The 17,446-nt window shown below is 47.6% G+C and overlaps 1 protein-coding gene across 35 annotated transcripts in view; it reads right to left on the reverse strand.

The window, feature by feature from the left end:
* Nucleotides 1-11,795: 11,795 nt before the first annotated feature.
* The window catches only part of CADPS (calcium dependent secretion activator), a 381,267-nt gene continuing 375,616 nt past the window's right edge, over nucleotides 11,796-17,446 (reverse strand). For all 35 annotated transcript variants that reach the window (XM_043518602.1, XM_043518607.1, XM_043518606.1 and 32 more), the window contains 2 exons: nucleotides 14,755-14,859; nucleotides 11,796-13,002 (listed from right to left, as the gene is read on the reverse strand). In XM_043518602.1, coding sequence (XP_043374537.1) covers nucleotides 12,823-13,002; nucleotides 14,755-14,859 — 285 coding nt within the window. In that variant the 3' untranslated portion in view covers nucleotides 11,796-12,822. The remainder of the gene's footprint in view (nucleotides 13,003-14,754; nucleotides 14,860-17,446) is intronic.

The following is a 17,446-nucleotide window of genomic DNA, read 5'->3' on the forward strand; positions in this document are numbered from 1 at the left end:
AAGGCTGTGGACTGATTTCGAGCCATACGGGGCTTCCACTCTTCCTAAAATATAACCAGGAGCTGGCCTTGGACCCATAGATTAACCCACAGCATTCCCCTGCTGTTTTACTGGCAACGGGATAGTGGGGACAAAATCGGTATCCCGGTCCTCAGCTGGGCTACTTTTGGTTTGGTTGGTTGTTTTGGGCACACTGGTAAAGCCGCAACTGCAAATAAAGCAAGTCATGTTTTGAGGGATTGAACCTAGGAGAGCCTGGGGCAGGAAGCCCCACGTGTTCACATTCCTTGTCACCTGTTTTAAATAATAAATGCAACAAACTACTAACTGCCCGCGTCAGGAGATCCGCGGCGCCCAGGAGCTAATCACCCTCGCTTTATTGTGGCTTTAAAAGTTTTCTTCATACAAGTCCCTTGAGGGCCAATGTTTTGTTACCGATCTTTGTTCTCCTTCAAACGGGCCGGTAGCGCACACCCTGCAAACGCTGCCTTGGGTGGGAGGGTCTTTGCACGGCTGATCCCCAGTAAACCGTCCTGTGCAATCCGCTTTAATGCACCCACATTTCGCCGCCCGTTTGGTAGCCTCCCCCCCCCCCGCCGTCGCTCTCCAGTGTTGCAACGGGGCCCGTTGCACGCCTGGGGGTTGCACGGCTCAGATGCTGGGTGTCCCGCGGCCGCGCTGCGAGCCGGCTCGCTGGCCGGTGTGAACGGGGGGCGCGGGCCGGTGTCCGGTCCCTGCAACGCCGCCAGGGTCGATTCGCGCGCGGCCTTGCACCAGCGTCTCCGCAGCGAAACCCGGAGCTGGAGATCCCGGCTCTGCAAATCCGCTGCTCTCCCGGGCTGCCCCGCTTGCTGCAGCACGTGTGAGAATCGCGGCCGCGCGCTGGCGCCCCCGGGGGTGGGAGTCACTTGGGGCCCAGCCGGTGGCTTGCAGGTCGGGCGAGTGGGGGCCTTGGTAGAGCTCCTGCTGCGGCCCCAACGACTTCCCACCGTAAGCAACTTGGCCTAAATGCTGCCGGCAGGTCTCTGCACCCCGGGGTGTCCAGCGCAGCAGGCTGGAGATTGGGTGGCAGCGTCAAATACATTTAAAAACGGAGGCCAGATTTATTCAAATCTGGGCCCCTAAAGCCACTCTCCTAAATCCATAATTGAGGCACTGAAAGGCAAGTGGCCTGCTTTCCAAGCGGCATCTTAGCCCCCAAATTTGGCTGATTGAAAAGGAGCAATCCAACCCATAACGTCTCCCTGCTGTTAGTTAATTTAAATGTCAACACATTTTCGGCTACTCCCAAACGTCTAATTTTGAACGTGCTACAGAATTTTGTGTTGGAAAATGCATAACTAAATTACAGGACCAGCCACGGCTGGGTGGAGGCGAGAAGCCACTACGATTTGTAAGCACATTATCTGGGTATTAAAGGGGGGAGGCAGTTTTGAATGTTAATCATTTTGTATCATTAGGTTTCAGAGTTCACTCTCACTGAAACGATCAGAGCAGTTGCATCGCTCAGAACAATTGTGTCAGGCTGTCTATAGACCCCTGAAGCCATCTCTGCACTGGCTCCTATGCAGCTCATGCTTGGAAGGTTTTCTTTGTAGCTAAAAGGGTGAGGTTTCTCATGAAAGGGTGCATTCTGGGGCAGACTTCTACACCAAGGGCTGGAGTCCACAGCAAAGAGCATGGCTGTGAGATCACAGGTTAAAGCAGGCTCTCCATCCCCATACAGCTGTGCCTGCACCAGCCATAGTTCTTCCCCTGAGGCGGCTGCAGGAATGTAGACACTGCCCAGGGATTTTAACCTGCATAGTAGCTATTTTCTGAAGTGATGGATGACATGGCACTAAAATCCCCTGCAATCTGTCTGAACTACAGCAGCCTCCCTGGTTTCCATGATTGGAGGGGCAAGGGGTACGTCTGAAGTTGGTCTGGGTCACTATAAAAATGGCAACTTCTTCGGCGAACGCTGGGTGTACTCGGGCCCAAACAGGACAGCACAGCGGACAGCTCTGCTTAGTCCCGCAGGGCCAACATAGTTGGGGGAAAGTGAACTGCGGTCTCTGCTGGTTTGTCCATAAGCAACAGAAGTGGTAAGTAAGGACAAGAAGCTGACCTGTCAGTCCATGGGCCCATGGCACAGTGTTGGGGAGGGGGAGAGCCCAAAGTGGAGACCTCATCCATGGAGCAAGGAGCCCCTCGCTCTCCTGCATGACCTATGTATGGCCAGCTACAACTGCACCCTCTGTGCTTGGCAGGCCAACCGAGGGCTGGGGATGAGGAGGGGGACATGGCTCAGCCCTTCATGCCAACAAGCAGAGCTGGCCACCAAGTGTGACTTTTTTAAAAAAGAAAAGTGTTACATTTTTGTTGTTGAAAAATGGTGTTTTATCAAAATTTAACTCCCCCCCCCAAAATAAGCAATCCATAATTGTTTTCATTTCAAACATGTTCAAAAAGAAACATTGAACCCCTTTTGAAAAAATGCATTGAATGGTGGAAATGTTTCGTTTTGAGTTGGCACATTGCTGACAGTGTAACCTAAGCGTGTTGAACATGGCGTCCCTGAGAGACTGGAACCCCACCATGGCACCTACCGAGCCACTTGTCAGAGCAAAACCCAGTGGCGTTGTCACATACGTTATCATGCATCTCGTGCTAGTTGATGGTTTTCTTAAAGTCCCAGCACCTGGAGTCATGTGACTATGGGAAAATCTCAACTTTAATTAAATATACAGCCCTTCCCCCAACACACAACCAACCCCACCCCCTAAGATTCACTCCCTTATTGTTGTGGTGTAAAGCTTGAAAAACGTGACCAAAGTGACCCACCACCCTTAAAGGTTTAAAAGATAAATGAAAAGCATCCACCATGTGTTATTTTAGAACCACCGATGAAGTTTTTGGGGGGGTGGACCTGACACACAATATTTTAATGCTCACGCTACCGAAAACCACATTAAAAAAAAAAGCAGGCAAAGCAGCACATCTATGGCAGTGAGCCGCTGTGTCCGGGCTGAGCCCACAGCGCTGCTCAGGTATTTGGTCCGAAAGCCGGGCAGCGGCCTGGCTCAGTAAAGGGCTCCCAAGGGTGCCAGAGAAGAGCAGGTGTAGGTATTGCATTATTGGGTTTCCTGCAGGCAGGCCCACGCAGAGGTTTTTGGGGCCCTGGGATAAAATCGGAACCTCAGGGCCCTGCACCCATCCATAAAATGACCACTGAGGGAAGGGCCATGAAGGAGTGGGGCTGGGCTAAATTTGGCTGTGCGTGACCTGGCGCAGGGGTCACAGTGCCACCCAGGTTTGCATCAGGCCATGATCATGCAAATTTGGTATGCCCCCACCCTCCCGTCATAACAGAGGGGTGCCAGGCCAAACCTGAATGGTGCTGCTACTATGGATGCCAACCTCCAGGAATGGCTTGGAATTAAAGATTAATCTTTAATTAAAAATTATGGCATGTGATTAAATCTCCAGGAATACGTCCAACCAAAATTGGCAACCCTAGCTGTGACCCTCCCCCGCCCCTCCATGTGCCAGGTTGCAATACCACTTTTTTTTTGGGGGGGCCCTCTCAAATGGGGGGAAGAGGGGATGCTGAGGCAAACCGCCCCTTGCCCTGCCTGCAGGGGGTGCTGCTGTGGGGCCTCTGACCCTGCCAAAGTTGTGAGGCATGCAGAGCAAGGTGACCGGCAGGCGCTGGGAAAGGCCCAAGGAGGCATTCAACCAAATATTCAGGGCTTGACCTGGGGGGTGGGGGGGGTGCTGCTGCATCCTCCCACCCCTCTTGGCTTGAAGTAGTTTCCATCATATACAGATTTTACAGTTTGGGGCACTGGATCTCAGCACCCCATTCTGCAGCTTGTCCCAGCACCCCTGCATTCAGCTGTGTGATAAAGTACCCTGGGAGGTTTGCAGCGGCTGGCTCGCTGGGCTAAGAAGCAATGATCTGCAAGGCCAGCGGAAGTGCGGAGTGGCAAGCAGGCCAGGCGGCATGTGAGTGGATGGGAAGGAGAAGAAAGAAGCCAGTAGGAGAGCAGGAGACAAGCTAAACCAGGCTGAACACAGAAGAAAAAAATGAACAGGAGGCGACAATTTCCAAAGAGCCCTCCCGCCCGCCCCCCCCCGCTGTAAGTGGCAGAAAAGTGGCCCCACCACCAGCATCGCAAGGCGCAGACTGAGACACAGTGCCAGGGCCAACTGCTCCCCAAGGCACGTGGGGCTGCGGAGCAAGTGGCCAGCTGGGGCTGAAATGAGGTGAACGTGTGTGCAGGGCTCCGGCCCAGACCTGGTGAGTCCGGGGACAGTAAGGCCCCGATTCGGCAATGCACGGTCACATGACTAAGCCCTCTCACCTGAGCTGGCCAATGAGGCCAGCAAGGAAGGGGCCCTCTGGATCGGGTGGCTGGAGGGCTGGAACCCGCGTCGGATGCCCTTACTCGGTGTGTGTGGTGCGGCCTCCCACAGGCCAAAGGCCCCACACATTTTAATTTTTGACTCGAGGCCACGCTGTGGGAATGGCCTGAGGCCCCGCTCCTCCACAGTAGTTTGGAGTTAGGGGCCGAAATACCTTTGAGAATCGGGGTCCGAGTGGATCACAGCCCTAATTGCCGAGTGTATCGGACGTGGCAGGCCACAAGGGGCAACTTCCTCAGTGAATAACAAAGCCATGCATGACCTGAGCAGCGAGACCACAGCCTAGAGCAGGGACGGGCAAACTATTTTTGGCCTGAGGGCCGCATCGGGTTTCAGAAATTGTATGGCGGGCCAGTTAGGGGAGGCTGTGTTTCCTCAAACAGCCAGAGGTGGTCCGTCCGCCATCCCCTATCTGACCCCCCCCCACTTCTCACCCCCTGGCATCTCCCCCCCCAGGGACCCTTGCCCCATCTACCCCACACACACCCCCCACTTTCTGTCTCCTGACACACCCGGACCTCTTGCCCCTAACTTCTCCCCGCTGCCCCATCCAAACCCCCCCACTTCCTGACGGTCCCCCTGGGACCCCCTACCCCATCCAACCACCTCTTCTCCTTGACTGCCCCCAGACCCACCACCCCAACTGCCTCCTCACCGTTGCCCCCCCACTGCCCCATCCAACCCCCCTCTCCTTCCTGACTGCGCCCCCAGGATCCTCTGCCCCATCCAACCCCCCCCGGTCCCCATCTTCTGCCTGCACCAACCCCTATCCACTTCCCCTGCTCCCTGCCCCCAACACGCTGCCTGGAGCCCCGGTGGCTGGTGGCACAGCTGCACCAGGACAGGCAGCCGTGCCATCTGGCTGGAGCCAGCCACACCACCGCGCAGCACAGAGCACTGGGTCAGGCCAGGCTCTGCAGCTGCACTTCCCCAGGCGCTAGCAGCCCCGACGCCCAGAGAAGTGCACTGGCGGTGCAGTAAGCTGAGGCTGCGGGGGAGGGAGGACAGCGGAGGAAGGGCCGGGGGCAGGGCTAGTCTCCCAGGCCAGAAGCTCAGGGGCCGGACAGAACGGTCCCGTGGGCCATAGTTTGCCCACTTTGGCCTAAAGTATCGTTTCCATGGGCTCGCCTGTTTGTTGTGGGTCATACGTTGAGTGATAGTGCTTTGGGACGGGGCAGCCAGTGTGTGTTTGCACAGCACCTGGGGCTTCTAGGCACTAGTGCAATGTACATTATAAAGTGCACTGGCCTGGGTTAGGAGGTCAGCCCAGATGAGCACAATGATCCCTTCTAACCTTGGTATCTATGAATGTGAAGGAGACTGTCCTTGTGGTTAAAGCCAGGCCTAGGTCTTAGGATGACTGGGTTCTGCCACAGCTTCCCTGTCTGACCTTGTGCAAATCACGTCCAGCTCCCCATTTGCTAAGGGACTAATGAATATGTTATTTAGACTGTAAGTTCTGGGGAGGCGCACAGAATGTCCCATGTATTTGTACAGTGCCTAGCACAAGGCAGGCCCGGTATCGGATGGGGGGGCTATAAGTGTTACTCCGATGTAGCCACTATGAATATATAGATAATCATCATCACAACGGTAGCTCCAAGGACAGGGCACAGTTTGGTGAGGCTGAGTCTGCGTCGGCGTCTGCGTCTGCGAGGTGAAAAGGCGTGGTAGTGCAAAAGTGCTGACATTGCTTTTCTCTTCCCAAAGGACAGCGGATCATCACTGGCCAAACGTAGTTTGCACTGGCAGGGAAGAAGGGACCTTCATTGCACAGAGGCTGGCGCTGGATGACAGTTTGGTATGGAGCAGGTTTAAAATTGAGGAATAGGGATGTGCTAGGGAGACTGGCAAATAACATCTTTTGTTTACTCATTCACATAAAACAGGTTAGTCAAGCCTGTTGATGACTGAAGAACTTCAGAGGCCCTGACAAAGCTGGGTGAACGGTGAGCGAGCCGACACATTAACTGCAGAGAGACAAATACAAGCTAATGCCTTGCAAGCTAAGAACTAATTGCTCTGCATTACTGGGTTTTCAATGAGCAATAACCATTCAGGAAACTGAGCTGGGCAACACTGTGGACAGCTCAATGGAGGGGTCTGGTGATGTCACAGTGGTAGTAAAAACGCCATATAAAATATTAGACTGTAGAAGTGCCACTGCCTTTACGTCAAGCAGGGGTGCACTCTTGCCTGGACATCTATGTTTCCACCACTTCTTCCTTTTGGTGCATCGTCAGTGCTGGCAAACGCAGTTATTTTACACTTGATTATTATTACTTTTACAGGGTTTTCGCTTGTCCTTAGCACTTATAATGTGCCAATCGCCTCAACCAAATCACTGACCTGTATTCACCCAGAAAGCCATAGGCCAGTTTCTTGAGTAGAGCTCCTACAATTGGGAACACTTTTCGGTCTATAGACATAATTACAGCCTTATCATTGCCCAGCTTCTGAGCCATTAACCCATCTGCCTGCCCAACACCATGACTCTTTCATAGAGCTGAGAGCCATGCCTGGACAACTTTTATCAGCTGCTTTGAGCGATAGGGGCTTGTTCACCACAGCTGTCGTCTCCTGCACGCTCCTCAGCAAGTCTGCACTTCCAAAAACTCCATCTTGTCAGGCTCTGACCACCTGGTTTGTTTTCAGATTGAACAGTTGAGTCATAATATGTTTGTTTATTTCAACAACTGTATTCCTCGCATGGGAAATGAGCCAAGATGTCTATGATGGGCAGAGTGAAATATGCCGTGTTTACAGTTGCTTTTTGCCATCTCACTCTCAAATTTTACAATATAATCAAAATCTTATTTTTATACTTCTGGCCTCTGTCTTTGACTTAATCTTCTTAAGTGTTCCCATTATGCTGGCTCGTTGGTTGTTGCATGTATTAATTTTAATCTTTTGATCTCCATATTAGCTACTGCCTGTGACTAATTTGTTTCAGTGTTTTTCTTTGTTTTGACCTGCAAGGCGTTTTTATCACGGCACAGAACTCTCCTGGCAGATTGCATATAATCTCTGCACTTCCTCCTCCCCCCAGCCATGCTTTGCATAGTTCAACAAATGCAGATTTACAATGTTAGATGAAATCCACCTCTCCTGTGAAGGTGGTGGGGGATGAGGAGGGGGGGTGGAAATCACTGCCTGTTTAGTTAAAGAAACTAAACAAGTTTGAATGAAGGCTGTACATTGAAATACACTGGATTGAGGTGCTATATTCAATCTTTTATTTAAACATATCTAGAGCTCGCCTTGATAAACTAAGCACAATTATACTCATTTTATATGCAGTCTTAGACATCAGCTAGTTTCTGCGGCATCCAGTTCTCCCCTTCTGAAACCCAGAGAAGGTTTATATTTTGGGAAGGGTTAAAAGGGACTTTCCGAGGTGGTCAGCTTGAGACGGGCTCAGTGCAGCATTCTGCCTCAGTCCAGCCACTTGACCAACAGTTGCTGAGTCAAGGCGCTATCAGAAAGGCTCAGAGCTTTGCAGCCTTGAGATGTGTCAGTATCAGGAGGCAGAAAAACAGCTGCAGTGAATGTGAAATAACTATTGTTGCCAAGGCTGTGTTTTACTTTGGGTCACTTTTTGCTTGGTCATTACATGAACATTTTTTGCTTTGGTAGCTGAATCTTTAACCCTATATTGGTTTATTAAAAAAACCCAACCAAACAAAAAAAACAACCCAAAGTGGCTCACACTAGCCCAGAGATGTCATTTTTGCATTTTAAAAAAAGCAACTTGCCAACAATCTTTGCTTCATCCATGCATTTTTTATGCTTCAGGACACTCATTTTCCTTTTACTAGGAAATCTCTGCCTTTCTGCCTCACTGAGGACCAAAACAATCATTTTTAAAACGCCTCTGGGCCAGAGCAGATGCATTGTAACAGCGAGGAAGGAAACGAAACCACTAGCTGCTGAAATGTAAAACACATTGGCTGACTAGCTGCTGAGACTTGTCAGACAAATGGTGGAGTCCATTTCCAGTATCCATGCCACGTGCATTAACACTGCCAAACAAAGCTATTTTAGCTGGATGTCTTTCCATAAAGACGGGAGAGGCTTTGGCCAGGTCTGCACGTAAAAGTTTTTCTGGCATAGCGATGTTGGTCGGGGTGTGATGCTCTCCCAGCTCCAGCCCCCCCCAGTTAGCTATGCTGGCAGAAGTGTTAGACACAGATATAATGGCAAAAAAAAAGAGTCCCTTTGCTGGAATAGCTTGCTCTGTTTGGGGAATTGGGTTAAGTTATGCTGCCCAAAGAATCTCTGGTATAAGCAGCTTCTCCAGCATGTGTGTGTGTGTGTGGGGGGAGTGTTTGCTGGTATATCAAACCCTTTCAAATGTGCACAGCTGCTAAAATTGACTGTAACAGAATCCCACCTGAGGCTGTGTGTGTTTGAGTCCTAGGCCAGGTGTAGTTTATGCCCAGGAGGGCTTTAAACCTGGAGTTACATGCAAATAAGTAGAAACAGGCCATTTTTGAGATGGTGTGTCTGAGGGAGCCGCCCCAAATCATCTCTTCCAGGGTCTCTGCAATGAGCTCTGGGAGGTTGTTATCAACAAGTCACCCCGTTCATGCACTTACCCACCAACCAGGCTGTGCATAATTAAAGGGGATGAGGCGAATCAGATACACAGAGCCACCTTTGCCCAACCCAGCTGCCACAGTGGCCTGGTTGGGGGTAGGGTAGGCATGACCACAGCAGTTAGCCAGCTCTGAGCGGTAACAGCAGCTGGCACATTGCTCAGTTCTTTTTTATGTGCAACTCCCCCCCCGCCCCCGAGTAAATCACTGGTGTAGCAGAAACCAGGTTGGTTTCCCTACTGACATGGTAGGAAGGGTGTTAGCTGGGTCGGGTGGCAGGGCTGGGTTAGGTTTTGGGTTGAAATGTTCTTTAGAGGCCGACCAAGCCCAAGTCTGGCTTTCTTAGCTGTTCCCAACAAGCTTAAGGGGCTGTGCTCTCGCCGCTGGAGGAAAAATCCCCACAGCAGCATCTCTGGTATATGGGAATTCAGCCCATCAGATGCAAGGAGCTGCTTGGATGTCTCCAGGGTTTAAAAAAACCTGGTTCCGCATCATTAAAAAAATAAAAGAAACAATTAGAGATTTTTACCCTGTTTGCCTGAGGTTCCTTCGGCATCTGTAACCCACTCTAATGTACTGTGGCTCCCTGTCCACCTCCAGTACCTGGCCCCAGCTACAGTGCTGTGTGTTAGCGCTAGCCTTCGAGCTAAGGCCAGGCAGACGGGGCTCCTAGAGCCAGAGCTCCCAGGGTCAGTCCCTGCTGCTGACCCATCTGGTGTCTTACATTACACGAGGATAAGGGTTTTGCCAGTGTGGGCACTGGCTGTGCCATTTCCTGTCTGCTTGTGCCAGATGCAATCTCGCCTCCATAGGTGGGGGTCTTGCCTGAGCAACCTCCCCAGCAGAAGCTCCTCAGGGACAGCAGCTGCCCACTTCAGCCAAGGAAGGACTATATGGGAACTGTGTGGGGAAGGCACCGGCCTGGCTCTGTGTGTGACCTTGGTCAAGACCTGTAGGGTGAGTTTCACACAGGGACATAGGCCCTTTGCAACCACTTTTAGGTGCAACTGACAAAACACTATTCAGCTGTTGCCTACCCCCATAGGAGGCTGAGTTCCCACTGGTGGAAGACCCATAAACTTCTGCCAGGGGGCCTGTGCAATGCTACCGAGAGGCTGCTCCATGGCCAAGTCCCCAGCCCCAGAGAACATGCATCCCATAGCCCAGTGGCCAGAGTGCTGGGCTGGAGTGTGTGGAACACACCCAGGCAGAGGGGAGTGCGCGCATCACCATGCTGGAGGCTCTCTCTCTCTCAGTGGAGCTTTTCCACTTTCTATCAATAATTGGACATTTACTGGAGCAGAGACTGACACCTGCCCCTCCCACCTCCCAGGTGAGTGCCTTACCCACCAGGCTACAGGGCCAGTCTCTCGTGGTCACAGACCCAATTACTACTGAATACAAGGTGGAACAGCTTCAATAGCAGAGACTGATTAAAAAACAACCCAGTAGCCTAGTGGTTAGTGCACTCTCCGGTGAGAGAGAAAACCTGGGTGCAAGTCCCTGTTTCACATCGGTTAGAGGAAGGCTGAAAACATGCCTCTGACATCCTGAGCCATTGGCTATAAACAGGTCACCCCCACCCCAGTTGTGTGGGGGCATGATGTGAGGGGGGACTAGTTTGCTTCTGTGACTCCCTTAGAAAGTGATTGGAAAGCGTGCAACATGAAACCAAGACTCCAATGAATTTATTAGGGGCCCATCCGTGAGTGCCAGCTCTTTACCTGTCTGATAAGCCTGTTTTGATTTCCACGTATAGGTCTGAGCTTGTCAAAACCCTGTGCCCCTGACAGTGGATGGCAAGGTCCATTCAGTTCAGTTATAGCCTGCATATGGATATTTACACCCACCCTTGCTTTAAGTATTCATAGAGGCTGAATGCCTGTTTATTGGACCAGCATCTTTTGGTGAGAGAAATAAGCTTTCATCTTCAGGTCAAGAGCTCTGTGAAGCTCGAAAGCCTGTCTCCTCCACCAACTGACAGTCCAATGAAAGATGCTCCCTAGTCTCTCTGATAGCCTGGGACCGACACAGCTAAAACAACACTGCCAGCGACATAAACATAAGTGTTAGGCTTCATTCAGCCTTCTCCATCCGAGCATTTTTAGTCTGATTAGACTGTGTGAGGGATTGATGGGGAAACACCACTAAATTTGCTGGTAAAATTTTGAGTCTAAAGAGCTTTCCGTCAGGGCATCATGTTTTAACTTCAATTAAGAGGTTGATCACGCAACATGCACTTTTAATTCCTATCAGATTTTTTTAGCACTGTGAAGGAAGGTTAAAATACAACTGGAGGCCCTTGATAAGTGTCAGGAAAGGCCAATTACCATGTAACCATCGGAACAACTGCAACCACTTTTAAGAACAAACCATCTGTCAGCCCCCAAACAATGGATCACAAGGTGATGTGTGCAAGTAAAAGCAGGACTAACTGCCAAGGTGATGCTGGGAACTCCTAGGGTGAGACACATAAAAGTATTTAGATCCCCAACTCCAACTGAAATCAATGGAACTTGGGTACCTAAATACCTTTGTGAATTTCCACCCGTTACCTGGGGAAGATAGAGTATGGTCCTGGTCTGGAACGGGTCCTTATTAATGCCTTCCTCACCTTGATCTTTGAAGTGAAGTAGAAAACAATCTACTTAAATCAATAAACTGTAGAAACACCCTCATGGAACCCTCCCCCCCAAACCGTGTTTATTCTGGAAGGGGGCAGGGGAAGGGACTCTTACATCTTAGCTTGTCATTTTTTTCTAAGGCAGACATAAAACGACTCCATAGTTTATTCTCAGGACATCTGAATAGTCATTTATTGAAAAGCCACAGTTCCCACACTTTTACAACTGTTGGCTTATAAAAGGCCAAAGCAAAATGGATCCACTATTTTACACAGTTTCTGGAGGGGGAAATCAGGGACATGCAGTTACTGGTCAAAATGCAATGTACATGACATATAGATAAAAACATTGTGAAACAAAGGAATTTAAGTTATGGTAACAGTCTACTGGAATAAAAGTTCCTATATTATTATAAACACTTTTTTATAATCTAAGATTGTAAGTAAAGTCGCCTTTTTACATACACAGATACTTGAAACAAACAAGATGCAACATTTAGAGGGGCAAATGGTGACATAAAACAACTGCTTTGGACTGTACCATGGCATGGATATATCCATTATGCTAGGATTTACCTGTTGTGGCAATCAGAATGACTAATCCATTGGTACATACACTCTCTGGACTTAACTGTATCTTTAAGGAGAAGCACATGGTTTATTAACTGGGATGCAGAATGATTCAAACAGCTGGATTTTTAAAAAATGAACAGTGAACAAAAAACTCATTTGTAACAGCCTCACTTTTCTTTTAAAAACAAAGCTGTTTTTATTAATTTTAAGCAGCTGGCATCCACAGAAGAGAAACAAAGAAATGAAAGTACTTGATTCACTCATCTTCACAACAATTTACCATCAATGTATATACAGTACATTAATGAAGCATTGTTTAAACTTTAATTATAACAGGGACACACCTAGCATGTATTCTATGTAGTTTTCCATTAACAGTATTAAACAATGGTGCTCCATATTGCTTATGAACATATAGATATGACATTAGGAAACCAATGAATCAAACAGAGGTGCTAATCTTATTACCACACAGCTAAAATGGCAATTGTATTGGTAAACTTCTCATGGGTATTTAGAGCGGACAGAAAAATTCCTAATGTGGCTAATTGAACAATAGACTAGGTACATGCACTGGCGAAGAAGCCACCAACATGTGGGCCTCTAGACCAGAATTATCTAATCATCCTCTTCATCTTCTTCATCACTGTCCTTCATTGTGATTCCCTGTAGACCTCCGCCTTCACTAACTGATGCTGTGGCTTCTTCTACAGTCAGCCGGTTTCGCACGGTGTCATAGGTTTTGCTGTTTAGGGTGGAGTCCAGCACTCCTTGCAATCGGAAATCTCTATAGGTTTTCTAGGATGGAAGTGACGTGTTGGGAGGGAGAGACAAACAGCGTAAAGTCAAGTTTAATTCTCCAAATACAGATTTCTCATGCTTCATTTTAAGAGTCATCAAACAGCGGGCCTGGTCCTGCCTCACTGGGCCATTAATGTCAATGGACATACTCCACTGACATCACGGACATGAAGGGCATTTGACATGGCGGTGGCAATGCAGCGATGACTTGCAGTGGGTGTAACTGTAACTTGTGCCCCCTTTATATTGACAGAGAAATAGGAAGTGGCCTTTGTATAAATGAGACTCTGGCCACTTTTGGCCACTTCAACGGGAGTTTTGTCTGAGTAAGGACTTCAGGATCGGATGCCCACTGTGTTAATGATGCACAAGCTGTAAAATAAATTGGGATGTATCCTGTTCCCTTTGGCAATGTATTGCTGCAATACATAGTTATTTTTCCTCATAAAATAAAAACTCCACATCAGATAGAGACATGGTTACATGGCTCCAAAACTCTACTCCAGTGAAATGAAAATATTTTAAAATAAATACTCCTATCTACAAAATTCAAATCTTGTTGACACGTATGACCTGCACATTAGAGACACTGAATATATATGTCAAAAACAAACACACTGTGCATAAGTGTATATGTTTATATCTTCCCCTCCTTCCACCATCTGCAGCTATTGGTAAGTTATAGAAGTTTCCGGGGTAATTAAGAGTTAAAATTAACCTCTTTGTATCTGAATTTAGGTTTAGAACCTTCTTGATTGATCTCTGTGAGATAAGACTCCAGCAGTAATACCATTAATTTAATAACACACTATAAAACAGTAACTGGATTAGGTAGTTACTTGTGGATAAGAACATTCTCAAATTAGTTCTAGCAGCTACCCAAAGCAATACTGGCTTTAAAAGAAAATAAACCCAGAAAAAAATAATTCATCAGCTAATTAACAAATAGTGATTATTTGCTGGTGCCTATTGTTCCAATTTATGAAAAGTACATTTAGTACATTTCAGTTGTAATTTCGTTATGCTTTGATTTATTCTTGGTGTACAGGAAAATACAAACATTTTAAAACAGGCCAAAAAGCTTCAGATAGAACCTAAAATGATCAAAAAACGTATTTACCCCCTTCTGTGATCTTATTTCACGTAAACCACTGTGATTTCACACTGAAATAATTATCATTAGTCCAAGACACGCATGCATGCACAGGAAAAAAATGCCACTTTCAGGGTATGTTATCTCACGTTTGTGATCCCTTATTGCTGATTGTATACACCCATTGTAAAAAAACTACTTCAGTTAACTATGAGAACAATCCTGATTTGCATTCTGACAATAAGCACAAGACATATTTGCATATTTTGGGGAGTAAATATTTCCCTTCAACCTTTATTTAAATTAAACCCCAAGTTAAAATAGATTAATTGGTGGGATCAACATGTTTGCACATAAAAAACCCAATTTTTGGAATGTTTATTGTACAATTAGGGATAAATGTCAATAATATATTTTTTCCCTTGCAGTGTAAATAACTACTTTATAATTGTGCAAAGTATTTTTCTAATCTGTATCTGTCTCAAATTCCCTTTGATTAATTTTTGTACTTACAGTATCCTCATATGCACCTAATATAAACTGTTCTAATTAATGATTTACTTGCTTGGCTACAGAATACATTTCCTCTAAGAAAACCTACCACACACAGTGCTTCGAATGCTAAGATGTTTGCAAAGTCACATAAAAATTATTACCTTTACCATCCTAATAAGAGTTTTCAGTTGATAAATGTGAAGCTGCAGGTCCATGCGGTCTGTTAACCAGGTGCAAATGACATTCATGGAGCTGGTGTACCATTGCTGCAAGAGAGACAAGAGTTCTCCAGCAAACACATCCCATGAGTATCATGAATAAACACAATCTGCAAACAGGCATATACAATCAGGACTGACCTTTTCTATTTGCCAACCTGTTAAATGACTATGACAGGATTACTAGGGAATTTTTTTAAAAGCAGAATTTCAATGAATGAGCATTTCTTTTTCATAATCAGATTCCCCCCCCTCCCCCAAAAAGGGATTATTAAATAAAACATGCATCCCAGGACTACAGACTTTTAGCACAACTCATCCATCCACAGTTGCCTCAACAAGGAACATCTCTGGATGGTAACGGAGAGCAACAGCATGGCTGGCTTTTCCACAGGAAGGGTGGGCAGTACCACCTTTGCCAATGATTTGATTTGCCAGCCAGGATGCCAGTTTTATCCCAATGCTTTTCTTACAGCTGTTCCACCATGACCCTGTCACTAACCACATCAAACCCAGCGATTTCTTTGCCACTTACCTTCTTTGAAATTTCACACCCAATCAGCTGTAGGAGGTCTCTGATTCCCTAAGAGGAGCAGACTGTATGTACTAGGGGATTCTAATACAACCTGATCATATCAGTACACGGTAACTGCAGGGCTAGGATACCCTGACATAAGAGCATACAGCACTGGCTGCTCCAGTCTCAACAATGCTAAAGATGAAAAAGCATATGGCAAAAAGAGCTAATTTCAAGATGTTGAAATTATAGCTCCCTTCAAGGGGCTGAACTTTTGCTTCTCGTCTGTGAAAAGTGCTCGCAGCTGTGTCACGGCAGACTGCTGCCCCTGCAGAGCAAGAAGTCTCTGGTGGGCTGTGGGGTTAGAGCCCTGCTCCGATATTCATCCATCTCACTCAGAGACATATGACTGAGCAACGCTCCCGAACGGCAGGATAAAAAGGGGGAAAAAAATCAAATCTTAAAATGTCACCAGTCTTCATTCCACTTTGTATCATCAAAAGAACAATTGAAACTGAATTCAGAAGTTATTTGTGCAGAGATATATGCACACACAACTTCTCTCTCTCTCTCACACACACACACACACACACACACAGTGTGTGCACACATAACGCCTATACTATGACTTTTCACGTGTGCCAATACATGCACCAGAGACGAATGGAAATTTAAACAAGTGCTAGTTAAAAATGCTTTTAATGCTCTCCCCTCTCCACTCCAACCCTCCCTAAGACAGAGTGTCTGTTAGATATTCACATCTTTTGTCAATGTGACTTCAAACTTGGGCTGACATTTCTATTTCTCTTGTAAAGCAGAACGAGGCAGTTCAGTTCTTCGATTATGTCCCCATTAGTGAAACTATCTTTTTTAACCCTCTTTGGACATCATCATTTGAGGTTTGCTGTTCTCCCAGCCAGACCTCTAAGTTCATCAGACACTCACAAAAACAACCCCCCCCCAAAGGTTAATTGCAAAGGGAAAAAAATTAAAATTGACCAGGGCACTGATGCCTGATTCCCCCCTCTGTCCCACCAGCTTTACGCTAGTGATAACAAGCCCCTGTTGATTTCAGTGCAGTTACTCTGGTGTAAAACTAGGGTAAAAAAGCACAGGGTCAGGCCCATGTTAGTATAACTTGCACATTTCAGCACTAACAAAATTCCTTCTTTAATATTAATGGATCTGGTTGGGGTTGGGTTTTGCAGATCTGTACTTCGGCCAAACAGCAGGCAATCGAGACACGTCATAGCCACAGAGGGTGCTAGAGGCAAGAAGTTGGAGTCTAACCTGGTGCCTCATTCTGACTGCCCACTCCAGACTTTGCTACCAGTCATGGGACCCCCATTCCTCCTTATGCCTAGGGCAATGGAAACCTGTGGCCTGTCCTATGAATTTTCCCTCTACAGGGGGATGTCTCCTCATGGAAGAAACAGGGGACAGCAGGAAGTGAAACCCCCTCAACTTGTTTCTCTCAGGGATATATGCACATGCCTCATGCTTCTCCCCCTCACCACCCAGCTCCTGTTGGTGCCTGGTGAAGATGGCTGCTGGAGGTACTGTGCGTTCAAAGTCTTCCCTGACCATAACTGTCCCCGAATACACCTTTAAATGGGTCTCTTGCACTACATTTCCCTGTGTTGATGGGACGACTTCCCTCATCTAGCTCCTCCTCACCTACTTCTTGCCTGGACACCCCTCACCATGGCATCTGGGTGTCCCTCTCCAGCCTCGCAGGGATCGGAACAGAACAATCATTGATTTCCTAACCCAGGGAGCCACAGAACTTCCCCGGCTGCCAAATCTGCAGAGGATCTCTGAGGTAGCTGAGAAAGGGCTCAAGAGGTCCCTAGTCAGACCACTCCCTATTCATTGCACCCTGGCCCGGCGTCCACTCCTTTCCCCGACTCAAGGGAGGTTTTCTGTCCAAAGTCAATTGTAACCTTGCTCCAGCTCTGCCTCTGTAGGATGTTTCCATTCTCCCTGGGGCCTTTGGGTGCAGGGCAGCTTTTCCACATTTATAATTTGGTTTCTGCTTCCCAATTTAACTTGCATCCCCTGGTTTAGCCCATTCAATCAGTTTTGTTTCCTGTAACCCTTCAGCCTAAGCAGGGTCAA

Source organism: Dermochelys coriacea, chromosome 7, assembly GCF_009764565.3.
Source record: "Dermochelys coriacea isolate rDerCor1 chromosome 7, rDerCor1.pri.v4, whole genome shotgun sequence".
NCBI classification, from domain to species: Eukaryota; Metazoa; Chordata; order Testudines; family Dermochelyidae; genus Dermochelys; species Dermochelys coriacea.